At 37.4% G+C, this 16246-nt stretch overlaps 1 protein-coding gene across 1 annotated transcript in view; it reads left to right on the top strand.

Moving 5' to 3' along the window:
* TEX264 (testis expressed 264, ER-phagy receptor) overlaps positions 1 to 16009 on the top strand; it is a 170779-nt gene extending 154770 nt beyond the window's left edge. Inside the window, exon 6 of the mRNA XM_026673262.2 lies at positions 10242 to 16009. Within this exon, the coding sequence (XP_026529047.1) occupies positions 10242 to 10558 (317 nt within the window). The 3' untranslated portion in view covers positions 10559 to 16009. The remainder of the gene's footprint in view (positions 1 to 10241) is intronic.
* Positions 16010 to 16246: the final 237 nt, after the last annotated feature.

The raw sequence follows: 16246 nt of genomic DNA, 5'->3' as shown, positions 1-16246 counted from the left end.
TTACCATATACTGTAGTTCTCCAAAAATTGATGGAAAATTACACCAAATTAGAGGGCAAATAATTAGTTGAAAATATGTCAGAATGAATATTTGAACATGGGAGAAAATAAATGGCTATCTGGATTCTTAATCTGCACTGCATATCTAAGCAGCACGAAAGTGGTGCTATATTTTTCATATATTATCAGAAGAGAGAGAGTCTTTATGGAGGCCACCAATGTCAGAGTCTGTTGGATGGAATATATATCAACTCCAAAGATCTCACTACACTACCAAAAATTGGTTTAATTGAAAATGTTATGAGCTGTCTGTTTAGTTCTTCTAAAGAAACCATTAATATATATTGCTATATAAATTATATGCACTTAAAAAAAGTACTGTGATCTCGGGGGGGAAGAAGGCGGAGCCTCCTCACTGACAGACCATAGATCGCATCTCTCTGCGGCTATGGTCCGTGCTCTTTCATTGGAGAGCCCCGATCATTACGATTAGGGGCTGAAGCTGCCTTGGAGGGGCGGCGGAGTAAGGGGAAGCCACAAGCCAGGTTGAGGGGAGCCTCATTTCCCCCCCTGGGCTTGGTCTTTTTCCCCCCGAGGATGACTGCAGCGGTGGTTTAAAATGGCCACCCGGAAGAGGAGGACTCAGCTGGATTAAGATTTGTGCAGGAGGGAAGAAAGAGGTAGATAACATCTGAACCGGGACAATTGGGTGATGCAACTAAACAAAAGTACCCGGGATTAAGGTAACATGGAATTTTTAAGAAAAGAAAAGTGAGTGGCGAAATTACAAAGGGACAGGAAAAAAAAAAAAGAAAATATTTCTGACAGCTAAGCGGGGCTTCGAATCGGGAAAGGAAGAAGCCGGAACTAAAGATTTAACTAAATTGGACTAAAATATTTTGGCAATAAACAGGCATAAAATAAAGCTGGACTTAAGATTGTCAAAAAATAATAATAATAATAAAGTTTACAAATTGGAGACTGGACTGTGTTGGAATATTGAGGTTCGAAAAACCCTAAATAAAAAAATAGGGGGAAAAGGTGAAGACTTTGTATAATGGAGAGTGCCACCTTTTGACAAAAACTTGAGCTCAAACAAAAGGAAAGCATCCTGTTTCTGAATGAACTTGTGCGGATATAATATTAAAGAAATATTGAAACAAAGTAAGAATCTTAGAAAGTGAAAGCAGAACTAGAATAAAGAAAAAAGCAAGGAAAGACTGACTGTGGGATTGATTGATGGTTTTGGTATAGACCCTGGGCTGGAACAATTGAGAACTTTAGAAAATTGAAAGAAGAAAGAAAGAAAGTAAAGGTGTTTTTTTTGTGGACTTTAACAATCATAAAATACAAGAGTGTGTAATGATGATATCTCTTCGGGAATTAAAAATGGAACTTAAAAGTATGAGAGAATTACTACAGGAAAGAGGCAAATCACTTTGTTCTGTGTTAGAAAAAATGGAAATGGCGATTGAAGAACAAGAAGAAAGAGCTTCAGAGGAGGAGGAGTCGACTCAAGGAGAAGACATCTTAAATAGACAATTAACACAAAGAACGCTACAAAGAAGTGGGGAAAGAAGGAAGGTTAAAAAGTTGAGACTTAAGAAGGCAATCAAAAGGGGGAATACCTGTGAACTTGGGAAAGACAGAAAGACCCAGCAGAAAAGGGGAAAGGAAGATATTAAGAAAGAGAGGGATATAAACTGGAATGAGAAAAGATATGGGGAAAAGAGGAGGAGAAGAAGCAGTAAGAAACAGGCGCATGAAATAAAGAAATACAGAAATAGTAAAATGTTGAAAAGAAATTTTTTCAGAGATAATGGTTGATGAATTAAAAAGGGGATTCTGCAGGGTGACAAGGGGTAATAAGAATATTTCTGCAATTAAAAATATTTAGAAAATAGGGTAATATAGATATTGATAACTCTTATTAAAAATTAAGGGGGGAATATATGATGCGGAATCCAAATGAAAAGATGTAATGATTATTATTGTAACTTCTTAAAAATAATGGTTTATTGGGAATCAAGATGAGGGAATAAAGGTATATTTTAACCACTGAGGTGTCACACTCAAAGCAGTAAAAGGGGGGAAACCTATACTTGTTTTTTTCTTTATTGTTAAAACTTGTATTAATTTAGAATTTATCAAAAGAATGTGTAATAGAAAGGGAATATGACAGACTAAAGAGCCAACTAAATTAATCAGTCAATATAGACTATTAAAAGCAAGGAGAGACATTGGCAATCTATACTATTATTATTATTATTATTATTAGGCAAACACATGTTGTTTATATTTATTTTTAAAATAAATATTAAAGGATTATATTTGAAATAATTGAAATGAAACAAAAAGATGTTTCGATTGAGATTAATGAAAGAGGCTAGAATTAATGTGTTTGTTTCTCTCCTTACTGAAAATTTAGAATGGTAAAGATAATAATAGAATTAAGTATGCATATATGGATGTATAATTGCTGTCATATTTGTATGTAAAGGTGATGACCCGTAAATATGTTGTCCACTAAAAAGAGATTTTTGTTTTTATGTGAAAAACTGAATAAAATTTGTTAAAAAAAAAAGTACTGTGATCTACAAACTGTCCTTGTCTGACCTCATTTAATCCAGTAGGAAGGAGGTATATCTATGTATCATTCATATAGACAGATAACGGTGCTAGCTGTCTGTCAACTGAATCACAAACAAGGACTTAACTCCATGAGTAACAACATCATCAAAAGTCTTAGAGTCTGAAATAAAAGGAGCAGACAATTTTTCATCAAATATTTGAACTTCTGTTTGGGCCTGTTGACAAAATGAGGGTGCCGTAAGCTTTAGGCACACTGTGTTCCCAAAATATAAAGTTTTGGTTCCTCATATGTAACTCATGATTAAGGACAAAAGTGCTGGAAGGGATAGTTTCTTGTCTCCTTTGTGGAAGTGCAAAGAGCTGGATGTTATGGCCCCAAAACATACAAGGAGTGAATGAGGCATCGTTTGAAATTAGTCAGGTCTCTAGGCCACTTCTTATTTTCTAACATTAAGAAGCTTTTTATTTTCAAATGAAAAATGTGAAGAGCAAACAAAAATAGCACAGAGCACAAAAATAGCGCAGAGCTCCTAAAACCCAATATAAATTAATCAAAGGGGTCTTTTACAGTCATACACAAAGAACTGGTTCAAAAGGGTTACTAGATCAAGGAGAGCTAATTGAAGGTTCAGGAGGGCCAAAAAAACAATGCATCATAGGGCAATACTTTTTGAACCAAGGTAATTGAAATTTGCTAACTTGCGGAATTATTTCAAAATCCAGGGCCCATTACTTCTGTGGGATTGAAATTTGGCCAAATTGTGGCCACTTCACTTGCTACACTATACTTCCCAGAAACCCACAGGTTGTGTAGTGCAAGGGAATATGGAGAGACATATCTCTTATTCTGGCCCCTGCAATCAGTTGACAGTGAAGCTTGACAATTGAACAGTAATTGGCTGCTTTGGAATTGAGGCTAAAATTTAAAATCTCTTAATGGCAATGGGGGCAGCAAGGAGAGGGCGAGGGAGTGACTTGGATGCCTGCTGTGAGATAGGGCTGGCTGGGGGACACCAGCAGTTGACAGGTAAGCGTCCTTTCTCTCTGAAGGGAGGGGCCTTTGGGGACATGTTGGGATGGGGAGTGGGGCTGCAGTTTTCCTTGTGGTCCGCAGTTCCCTTTGCTCCTCCTCCAAAGTGGCATACAGTTCAGTGAATTAGCTGAGGAGGAGGAGAAAGAGAAAGAGGATTCACTAGGAGTCTGCTGTGGGTTGTTAAGGGAGGAGAAATGGCAGTAGCCTTAGTATACATTAAAAGAAAGATGACTCAATAGATCATAAGTTGTCTAGTTCATTTATATATATTAACAATAACAATGGATGCTTTCCAAATCTAAGACTGTTCCTTTGTGAAGGTCATATTTCTCCAGCATGCATCTAAACACTGTACTGTTTTCAGGAAACAAATTGTTCTAATGAAGTATTCTGTCCCTGTTTATTTATTTATTACTGAATTCCCATGTCAAATCTGCCAAGAGCTTACAATACATACCATAAGGAACAAAAATAAAGTGCTCCTTTTTCAGAAGATGAGAACTTTTCTGAAGAAGACCTGAGCCAGTAGATACTAAAATATTAGTGTGCATGGAATGCTTGAAAATATTTTCATATCCCTGCGGGGTGAGCCTATAACTTATTTTTTCCAATATGAAGTAGATACAATTCCTTTCATGTAGATCAAAGATACATTCATGGCTGACAATGGAAGTTTTCCATCTTACTATTCAGGAATCGTTCAACCATGTCAAAAGAAAATGTTCCACCCAAATCTTCTTTTTAATCATGTTTGTGTTTTAGATTGTTTCTTTAGGGAATATTAGTTACTGTTGTGGAGGAGATTCATAATGCAATCTTTGGTGTTTAACATAAATCTTTTTATTTTTTAGATTAGATATCATAGAATGCATGTCCAACCATTTTTCTCTCTTGTGCCATTTTAGGTGGAATTCCATTTATCTATCTGTCTGTCTATCTATCTATCTATCTATCTATCTATCTATCTATCTATCTATCTATCATCTATCTATCATCTATCCATCCATCCATCCATTTTTAAAAGGGAAGATTAAAAACTAATACAAGCTAATATAAACTAAGAAAAAAAAGAACAAATAAGAAATCAAAGAGAAACTGCAGATAAAGGAGAAAAAGGTAAAAATAAAATAGAAGAAAAAGATATAAGGAAATAATTCCCAATCTTCTTCATACCAAATAAAAGTACAATTATAAATTTACCTCTTACTCTATGGTTATAACATAACTCTATTCTTTATATAATTTATCCTCTAATCATCAAAATCATAAGTTAGTTTTTGGCTGTTTCACACAAATAGTCTGTAAAGAGCAGTGGTGGGATTCAATTTTTTTTACTACCAGTTCTGTGGGCATGGCTTGGTGGGCGTGGCCATGTGACTGGGTGGGTGTGGCTCTTTTTTTTTTTTTTTTTGCTTTTTTGCCAACCCCCACCCATTTTTGGGAGCCTCCTAACCTCAGAGGAGCCTCGGGGGCGTTTTGCTCCCCTAAGGCTTCTCTGAGGCTCAGGAAGAAAAGGAACAGAGTATGGGAGGGGCATGCATCACCCCTCCAAGCTCCATTTTGGGAGCTTCCTAGCCTCAGAAGAGCCTGGGGGGCCATTTGTGCTCCCCTGAGGCTCCTCTGGGGCTCTGGAAGGCAAAAAAATGGAAGGGGGGCTCAGCTCCTCCCTCCATGTTTGCCTTCCTGGGCCTCAGCAAGGGGAATCCTGGCACAGCTGATCTATGCACAGCTGATTGTCGGGGGGGAGGATGAAATACCTTAGGCGAATGTCAGGTGGGTAGACAAGCAAGCATCGGTGGGAGGGTGACCAGGTTTGAGGCGTGGCCAGCCAGAAGTTACTACTGGTTCAGCGACCCACACCAAATTCTTGCTACCGGTTAGGCTGAATACCACCACTGGTAAGGAACAATAAATGTAGATGTCTTTGCTCTGATCAAAAACATCAATTTAAGCAGTTCAGCAAGTTTCATCATTTTCACCAGCCGTACCTTCATTGTGGGTAATGTCCAATCTTTCCATTTTTATCCATACAATAATTCTGCTGCAGTTATCATGTAAAAAACCCAAAGTTTTATGACTTTTTTCTAACCATTTGTTCATCAGTCCTAAAAGCAAAATATTAAAATCCTTTGAATCAGTGTGTGTATCTGAATCCAGATTTTTTTAGTTGTTTTATACAAATGATGACATATACTGTGATGGCCCAGGGTGTGGCACAAAAGCAACACAGTCACATAAGTAAGAAGAGTCCCTTTACTACTTCCAACTTTGCCCCCAATGTCCAGGTTACCTTCGGCTGGAGAAAAAAACTCTCCCAAGAACAGTCTTCAAATGGAGGAAATTCAGTCTGAAAACAAAGTACATACAAACTGTAAATAAAAATCCACACAAACAACACTGCAGTAATTAACTTGACAGGACAGGATAAGGAATTGCAAACTTGAAAGGTCAGCGAAACACACACAATTGGGAAGATGCCAGGACCCCAGATAAGCCTCGACAATACCAAATAACTCACAATTTGCTCTCAAGCATTTGCTGTGCGCAACCTCCCTTTTTAAATACTGTGTTCCCAGCTGCAGCTAATGAACAGAATCGGGGCCCTTTCCTCCCCTGTATGCCATGCAACTCACGTTGCTCCCTTCTCCGTTCCTCCCTGCGTGCCCTAGGATGAAGAGGGGGTGGGCCTGGATCTTCCTCTGAATTCCCTCTGCCTTGCTCTACCTCTCCCCTGCTCTGCCCAGCCAGCCTTTGCCCTTCCCCAGTTTCTTCCACAGCCAACAGAGCCACACTCCCATTCCCTGTCAGCTGCTTGGCCTCCCCCTCGGAAGCAGATTCTGACAGGGGCATGACACTTACCAACAGCACATCACTTTATAAAAATTATCTTTAAGATTATAACATATTGTAAATTACAATCCTTTCAGCCATATATTTTACCATTATTCCATCTTTATTTTATAACCAACTTTTTTTACTTGTTCTTCTATTTCAAATTTCAATTAAGTCTATATGTTTTAGCAATTACATGCTTGTACATATTTGTACATATTTCCATTTCAAACCCAGTCTTACAAGGCTGAAAACCAGAAACTCTTTTATCTACTTTAAATCTTTCTAATAACTGTAAATAAGGGAACAATTGACAACTATGTTCCTCTGCTACCAGTTCTCTTGATTTTATTTGGCATTCTTGACAGATTCTAATATGTCACAATAAGTGATTTGTGTTTGCTTATTATTTCTTGAGTATAAAACGCTTTTTGTACTGAAAGCTGCAAAAGTGACTTGGGCACAACTTGGGTTTATTATTATTATTATTCCTTATTCTCAGTATGGCTTGCCTAACATAATGATTTTTAAAATCCATATTAACCTTGACTTTTTTATACCACAAATCTCAGGTCATGTCCTTCTGATTCCAAGAGCTTTCTATTTCTCAGCAGCACCCACTCTTTCATCCAAACCAAATTGCAACCTGCATATTACAATTTTAAATCAGGTTGATTCAATCCTTTCTTTCTTTGCATTATGCAAAACCTTATATTTAAATCATGTTTTTCTTCTGTCATGCAAATTTAGATATATTCTGCCACTGTTTAAATGATGCATCAGTTGTCAAAACAAACACTGTCCAAATAAAAACATCATTCTAAGTAAGACTTTCATATTTGTCACAGAAATTCGCCCCAGCAATGACTTGTAGTTTTTCCAATCTTAACATGTTCTTTTCCAATTTCATTCCATGTTCTTCTTCTCTGTGTTAAAAACCATTTTATTTATTCTGTTTGAGCTTTTGTTCTTATATTTTGTTAATATTGTCTTCTGTTTATTAGTCTTAAATCCTGCTAATATATCAAATTCTTTTAATCTTCCCATTATTATTTTAATTCTGTTCAAACGATTTTCCACCACGAAGTTATCTGCAAAAGCCCTTAACTTATAACTTGCTTTTTAAACCTTTACTTCCACAATTCTCTCATTTTGTCTTATATTTCTATTCAGTATTTCAAGAACCAAAATAAACGAGAGAGGAAATGATGGACATCCCTGCCTTATTTCTTTGTGTATCTAACAGGTTTTTGTTAGATCTTCAAATAAATCAAAGAGACTTGCTTGAGAAAATTTCCAGTAGTAGGCAGTCAAAATGAATTCCACCATTGATGTTTGCTCTGAAGCAGAAAAATTTGGGCGAGCCAAATATGGTGTCTGGTATTAGACTGACAATTGGAGATAACCATAACCAAGATATAGAGCCTGACAAATAGTATTTTTTTACACTTCAAGCATGGAGTACATCAAAATTTGAATTTACTATCAGACCAGTCTTGGATAAACATCCTTAGGTTGGAAAAGTGACCAAAAGGATTAATAAAGGACATATTTGTATTGTGTATTAATTTTGATGAGAGTATTACATTAATTATTAAATGGGGTTTAATTAAATTTAACACCTTGGTTTTTATCTCAGTAGAGATTAGGTAAATCCTTGAATTCCCTGAACCTTAATGTATTTATTTATTAGCTTTATATCCTGTCTTTATTTTTGATCAACTCAACGCAGCCTAAACACTTAATTGCTCCCATCTCCTGTTTTCTCAACAACAACAACCCTGTGAGATGGCTTGGGCTGAGGTAGAGCATCTGATCTGAAGCTATCCATCTGGCTTTCATACCTAAAGCAAAACTAGAAGTCACAGCCTCCATTTCCATTGAGAATAGATTAGCCATTGAGCAAAATAAGCCTGTCCTTAGAGGGCACTAAGAGAAGTGGGTGTCACAATGTTTCTCCCCCAATTCTTTCATTATTATACTTGACTTTAGTCTTTTATCCCCTTGGTGATAGTCCTTGTTTGCTGCATTGAACTTGAATTTGCATTATTCAGAAAATCAATAACCCTTTTATAGTGTTTGTGTTAAGTAGGTAGTAGTATTTAGCCAACCTTAGTTTGCCTAAAGCTCACATAGGTTCAATTAGTAATTAGGTGGGGGAACCATCAAAAACATCATACTATAAACTAGATTGGGAAGTTGAAAAACAAAAGTATCGCTGCCAAAAAAGCTATCTATCTGTGTCCAATCAGTGATCAAGAAAGGAACACAGTAAAAGACTTTACATTTATAGTGTCTGAATAGGATTCTTTTTCATCCCCTCCCTTGTTCAGTTGTTTCATCTATTTGCTTCATATTCATCACATGTTCCTCTTCCTCCTCCTTTGCTGTTCCTGTTGAAAGGTGGAACGGGAATTTGTCTATGTGAAATTGTGTGCATCTCTATAAGTAAGAGGGAATAGTTGGTAGATACAAAAGTAGAATCAATCAAGATTATGAATTGTGTGCTTTATTTTTGTAGGCAATGCATTTTAATTAATATTTATTAAAATATTTTCCTTTCTTTTTTCCTTCGTTTATAGGATATATCTTAAATTTGTGATTGTCTGCCTTTTGAGTAAATTTGGCATGAATATATAGGACAATAATTGTACCTATCTTCTTTTAGATATATGTCTTTAATCACATTCTGTTGCTCATTAAAAAAAAGGTTTATGTAAATATATTCATCACTTTTGTAGTCTCAATTTGGGGGAATTTAGAGCATTTAAACATAGTTAAGTGCTATCTTGACATTCACATATCTGGCTGAAAATTATATCATTTTTTATAGCCAGTGGTCCCCCGGAATGATTATCCTTAGGTTTGTGCTTATAGATCCAGTGAGAACCCTGAGTGTAAGAGTCGTGAATTCATAGGAAGTGATCCCAGAAATATTTTCATTTTATATAAGAATTAAATAAAACGATAAGACAAAATTTGAGGTTTTGCTACTTATATGTATTTTATTACTTCGTATTAAACACCTCGCTGAGGGAAACAATAAGAACCATACATTTAAAACCCAGTTAATCAAGATTGAAAGGAAGGGAGCAAAGTGCATGTGGAGAGGAGGCGCGGTCTGACTAACCCATTAACCACCACCAAGGTGCCACTCTCCTATTGAGGCTACAGGGCAGTTGACAGAGATAGGTCATCAGGCCCTTTCGTAAGGACAGAAGGGAGGGTATGGATCTCACCTCAGGACAGTGGTGGTGGTGTGGAGAAGACATTCCAGAGGGCAGGCACCATGGCAGAAAACTCTTCTCCCTATTTCAAAAGGTAATCTAGGTGAGATGGGTGGCAGACAAGTCAAATAAAGAACCATAGGACATAGCTGGAATTCCTTAAATGATGGGGTCCGCAGCATGCCTCTTCTGCCAGCATGGGTGGAGTGAGCTCATCCCGTTGGAATGAGCTGGTTCATCAGATAACCTGGACCCATGCCCTGAATGGCCTCACAGATGACAACCAATATGTTGAATTGGACACAGACATAAACTGGCAACCCAATGTATCTTGTGGAACAGCAATGTAACATTTCCCCATGTTCTTATAATGGAGACCGAAGACATATTAGATACTTTTTAGTGTAATGGATTACTGCGGTTGTTATCTTAATGACTGGAGAATTTAAACTACCTTCAAAATGCAAAGGTGAATGATTGCTGTAGACACAGAATGATGGTTTCTAAATTTATTGTCTCCGTTTGGTGTTAACTTTCTCTTTTAATTTCAAATAAAGGTGTGGACACCATGAGTGAGACAAGTTCCGTCAGCGTTGAAGCTACAACTGACATCAGTGAGACTTCGGTGGCTACCTCCATCTTATCTCCTTTTGCATCTGGCCACAGTCGAGATGAGGCAGACAATCGCAGTGAGCATAGCTACAGTGAATCGGGGGCCAGTGGTTCCTCCTTTGAAGAATTGGACATGGAAGGCAATGGTGACGGAATGGCAGGTCTGTTATGTGACCTTGGTTCTGCAGAAGACCGAGACCCCACCCAAGTCAAGTGGACCAAGGAGCCTCTCGCCCCAGAAGAAAAAAGGGGCGAAGAATAAAGATATGTTTACTTACGTTTTAGGGACTGAAAAGAGAAACTGATAATAGTTCTTGATTCTTTTCCGTCCAGTCCAAAAAAAATTGGTTACTGATCCATGTTGAGAGCTTGCTACATTTTGTCTGCAAACAAATATTTGGAGAGTAATATAAAGGAGAGGAAATTATATTCAGTAGAACAATGAATATAATCACATTTTATACCCAGACTTAAGGAAGTGTGCTGCAATAGGAAATTGAAAGTGAGAGGGGATGTAGTGTTGGTGGTGAGTTCTGTTTGAACCAGTAAATATAAGATTTTACATAGACTACCCCTGGACTTGGCATCTGTTAAATTCTTCCTGCATTCTATCTTGTTTGATTTCCAATTGGCTGCTTTTCTGTAACATGCACACTCAATTTGTTGCTGTATCAATTAAGACCAAAGAACTGTAGCACTTATTATTGAAAGAGACTAGTGCACACTTTCTTACATGTTTCTATCATAAATGCAGCATATGAATTCTTATTATAATACAATAGTGCCCTTGGAAAGGTAGTGGATTATGTGCAGGTTAGTGTAATCCCAATTAGTCACGTGTTTCTGCTCCATTTCCCTCTGTTATTGGTGCCGTTTCTTTCTCTTTTGGGTTTCCATGGTATAAATAAACCAAGTCCTTGATAGTTACATTTAATATTTTGGGAACCATATTCCTTCTCTAGTTTCCTATGTGAAAGTGTCCATCAGAAAGAAAAATCCATCGCTGTTAGTATTAATGGTGCCCTTTTTCTGCAGTCTTGGGAAGCAGGCTGTTTGAGAATGAGGAATTGCAAAGTAAGCCAGTGATCAGTAGATGACCCAGTTGCCTGTGCCACTAACCATTCCTTCACTCTTATGGTGTGGTAGCAACTGAATGTAGGAAAAGATCGATCTGTTCCGTGCTGTTCAGAAGACTCAGGTACTATAGTAACCACAGAGAATTTGAGCCAGTGTGCGAAGCACAGCTGAAAGTTATTATATATTATGACTTGGTGAAGTTGAGTTCTTCCAACATGATTCCAAAGCACCTCTTACATTAGGATGAAATGACAGTGTTTAATCATTTTGCACTGGCAATAGTTTTGAATGTTTGGTCAGAACAAAGAGGTCTCCATAAAGATGGTATTCTGAAGTATTGAACCAAATGCGTCACTTCTGAATCTCTAGTGAAAGCTCTTTTACTGAGGAATCAATAGTTGAGAAATGTGGCAATAGTTGGAATCCCCACAGTTTCATTGTTGTAGCTTGAGGAAGCATTGAGACAGCAGAGTTGAAGAAAATATCAATATCTGTGTACTAGGGATAAAGTATTGAAATATTTTGCTCCTCTTCAGCGTTCTTGGTTCTCTTGATTGCATCCTCTTACTAGAGATTGATGGTTCACTCTCTTTCTTAATGGATTTTTGTCCACACAGTAGGTAGGGGAGTTCAAAATTTAGCCACCTTCAGACCTGCCTTGCTCTGAGCATTGACAGCCTGGGAGGGTCATTCATGGAATGCAGTGTTACAATCTTTTTGAGTTTTGTGGTCCATAAGGCCATTTAGTCCCCTTTCCCCCAACAATCACAACTGATTCCTTCTTTTGTGCTGTGTTGTTTCTAAAGTCTCAATTCCCAGTTTAGTTTTTTATTTCCTGATGCTTAAATCTACATTCATATGCTCCGAATTTTGATTTAATTTAACAAACCAAATCAATACTGTGCATCAGAAGCTTGGAGTGTAACATGGAATTATTTGAATGAAAATCTTCCAACTGTCTCATTTTAGCTTTATTTGTGCAGGGCTCCTATGCATTCCCATTTCCTCAGACATGCTTGAATATCTAGTGCTTATATGCCTGTTCATGTCTGTAGCTCTAGCCAAACTTTTGTGCTCCCAATTAAGGCTAAATTAGACATTAGACAACATCATTAATGCAATTGCTGTGTCAAACACTATCAAACAACAGGGGTACAGTGAAATGAGGAGACAGCATATAGTTATTAGTATGCTATGTTCTATCCCCAGAGTTTATTTGTTATGATAACCTTCCTTCCTTCCTTCCCTCCCTCCCTCCCTCCCTCCCTCCCTCCGTCAATACAGTATATCAGTATCAAAAGTATTTTACTGGATTATGATGTTTCATTTAGGTATGTGCAAACATTGTGTTTCCAGCATCTTCTTTTGCTCCTCTGGATCATGCCAATCTGGACATTCTAGAATTTTTGGTTCCACAACTTTCTGGTTGTAAATCTTCAGGACAGTAGTTCTTCAGGACAGTTTTAAATCTTCAGGACAGTGGTTCAAACTACTTCTTATTCTAGAAAATTTACTTTGAAAAAGACCACTTCCTACTTCTGGGAGTTTTCCTACTTCTAGGGAAACTGCTGGGCCACTTTTGAAGCTGCCAAATTTGTGTGGCTTGGAGAAGGGATTGGGACCATTCCTCCAACCATCCTGTCTTCAGAACAATTTGCACATTCCTAGTTTTGTTGTGAAGTGTATGGGTTTATCTCACATATTTGTGGATAAACAATATACATCCTCATATGTGTTTCCATGTATGAATATGCATACTCATACTTGTTTGTAATCTGCAAGTATGAGGGGGCGTGTGTGCATGTGTTTGCAGGTAATGCCATATAAATTCATCATTCTGCACGTGCCTATACACATACCTTCTTTTCTTTGAGCACAAGTGAATGTGCTGTTTATTTGTTAACAATGTTTTCTAGATATAGTCAAGAAGTTCAAGGAAAATACATACAATAATTAAACCTTGCTTCTGATTGTAGAGGCTGTCTTGTGCACCTGGAAACTAGCCTGTTGGAAAGAAAAACAACTAGTTATCTGGACAACTTCCATAGCAGGGGAATTTCTAAATTAGAAAACTGACTTTCCAGTTTTTCACCAACAGGAAATAAGGCTGATCAAAAATATAGAATAAAAATCTTCAAACAGCAAATCCCTCACGTACCTTCTAAAATACCCTGTGTTAATGAATCAAAATGTTTTATTTGCCAACCTGAATCATCTAGAGGCTCAGGTGCAAATGTTTCATGGGACAATTTTCTTACTTAGCCCAAAAGAAAACACATGTCTCCTATATTTTTTATGGTAGCACAGATAAATGATTTTTTTCTCCCATTCTTCTTTTCTCTAGTGCTAAGCTTTGGAAAAGGTTTTGTTTTGCCCTGGAAGTTAACAAGCAATATGAAGTCATTTGGACTGTTTGAAGACATTGTGAAACATGAAGGAAAGGTAGAAAGTCACTGGGCATGCCATGTGATGGGATGAGGAACTGCGGATGAATTACTGTGAGAAATAGCCTTCATTCTGAGGATGGCAGTGTGGAAGCAATTCCCCATTCATTCAGTGTTGGGTGGATCTTCCAATTTAACAAGACAGACAACACAAGAGTTCTGGTTGCTTTAATACTGTCAGAGAATAACAACACCTTAATCAGATGGATAAATTTGTTTGCTTGCCATGACTCAGACCAAGAGCAGGAAAAGCCAGCCAGTTACTGCTTCTAGTCATAATCAGTTTTATTCAGAGTTGGCCATTGGAGTTATGCTTTCAATAAAGACTTCCTATTGTGGTTTCTTGAGGTAGATACTGAACCTAATGTTTTTTCTGGGTTTCTCTCAGCACTCCCTGTTTTTGCTCAAGGGAGGGAGGGCGAGGACAGCAGTGACTGGGTTTTGGTTAGTGATCATTACTGAATGACTAGCCTTTTGTAGAATTTCAGGTGTGAGTGTAGAATTATTAAAAATCTTGGTTACCGTTCCTTGGGCCAAACTATAGAGTGATTATTCTAGTGTTCAAGAAGTAAGTTCTATCTGGTAACATATTCCAGACTGCTTCGGGAATTATGTCGTATGACTGTGTGTTTCCAGGCTTGCTTGGAGCATTGATGGAGTTAGTTCGTTTTAAGCATTTGTCTGGCAGACAGCTTTAAGATGTTCTTCTTATTCTGTGCTACATTTATCTTTCTCTGTTTAACACTTGCTGTGCTTGTGGAGGTACTCTAATAGTGAGTAATACATCCAAGCATCTCAAAAACAACTGATGTTTCATCTCTTGCTCTAAGCACAACTGGCTCTTATGGCAGAAAGAAAGACTTTGTAATCTACAACTGATACAAAATGCAGTACTTCAAAATGAACCTGTTTGAAGAAAATGATGCTGATAGATAAAGAAGTCCTGCTATTATTCTAATTTTATTGTTGCCTGTTGAGACATTTCAGAGGTGAAGACATACGGCTTTTCTGACATCTTCCTTTTCTTAGCCCAAATATCATCTATGGTGAGCATCTCATTTTCATTATCATCTCTGGGTTCTGAAAGATCAGTAACACCTGATTAAAAGCCTGCTGATACTTATAGAAGTCTCTCATTAATAAGGTTGAGGTTAGGATGATGAGTAAGAATAACCTGGGCATCCAGAAAACTAAACATGAATGAATGTGGAACAAGATTTTAGATAATACAGAATGCAGCAAATTCTTCCTATGGCTTAGCTAGTATCCATGCACTCAAAATTATTAGGAGTATTGAAACATTTGGTTCAAATTAACCACCTTAAAATTTGGGGGTTACTTCTATTTTCTGATGTCCTTTGCTTTTTTAAAATTCCGTTTTTTTCCTCTGCTTCTGTATCCCAATATGTTTTTGGACTTAAATGTCTAGATAAAACCGCCTTATTCAACAGAAAAATGCAGAGTGCTCCTTGATTATGTCTGCTGTTCTCACATAGGATTGATTCATGTACATCTAGATAGGGTACAGTTCCATGACAATATATCTCTTGAACCAACTGTTGGCAGGAAGAATGGGTCTAAATTGTTATTTCTCATTTATTGAAGCATCATATTGAGGCACACCAACATTATCTATATAGCTATCCAGAGTTCTGAATCCACCCATTAAAACCTATAAAGTACCTATTGCTAAGGGTGATAATTCATTTCACTAGCACTCTTGAGTTGGTTGGTTACATTCTGTTAATTTCCATCGCAAAGCAAATGTGGTGGTATGTGCAGAGTGTATTGCCACAAATCTGACAATTTGCCTAAACAAAAAGCAGCTGGCAAAACTGAAGTGGCTGTAGAACTTGCATGTAAATAGGCAAACTGGAAGAGGTATTATATCTGGATCTTAACCCCACAGATTATCCTTCATCCTTTGCACTGTAAAGTGATAAGGAATGACAGCTCAGAGCTTGTTAATTATTAAAATACAAGCTGAGCTGTGAGTGAGGTTTGCTTATTAGTTTGGTCCTGAAGTGAAAATTTTTGTTCTGTTATATATTTAATCACTATTTTGGTATAATGTACAAGGCTTAAAATGATGTATGTGCCAGACTGATTAAAACCTAGGTGTTGGGTGAGCAGAGCTGTGTGGGGGTGGAGGGTAAATCCTTGTTAAAATTAAAAGTGGCTCATAAAAAAAACAAGCCATTGTCCTCCGTATTTTGTGCACGCACCATACCAGCAAAAAGTGACAGCCTCGTGGGATGAGTGAAGTGGAACCTGCCTCACAGTTTGTAAATCCTGAAGTATAAATTATTCTTACAACTAAAATACACGCCCAACCAAGATACCCAGAGTGGGGAGTTGTAGCTTTCTCATATTTCAAGATTAACATAGAATGGTTTTATTCTGTTATAAATGATATCAAGAGGCCTTTA

Source organism: Notechis scutatus, chromosome 2 (assembly GCF_049901735.1).
Source record: "Notechis scutatus isolate UNSWTSFEM ecotype Mainland chromosome 2, rNotScu1.2, whole genome shotgun sequence".
Lineage (NCBI taxonomy): Eukaryota > Metazoa > Chordata > Lepidosauria > Squamata > Elapidae > Notechis > Notechis scutatus.
This window is presented reverse-complemented; position numbering and strand designations above follow the sequence as displayed.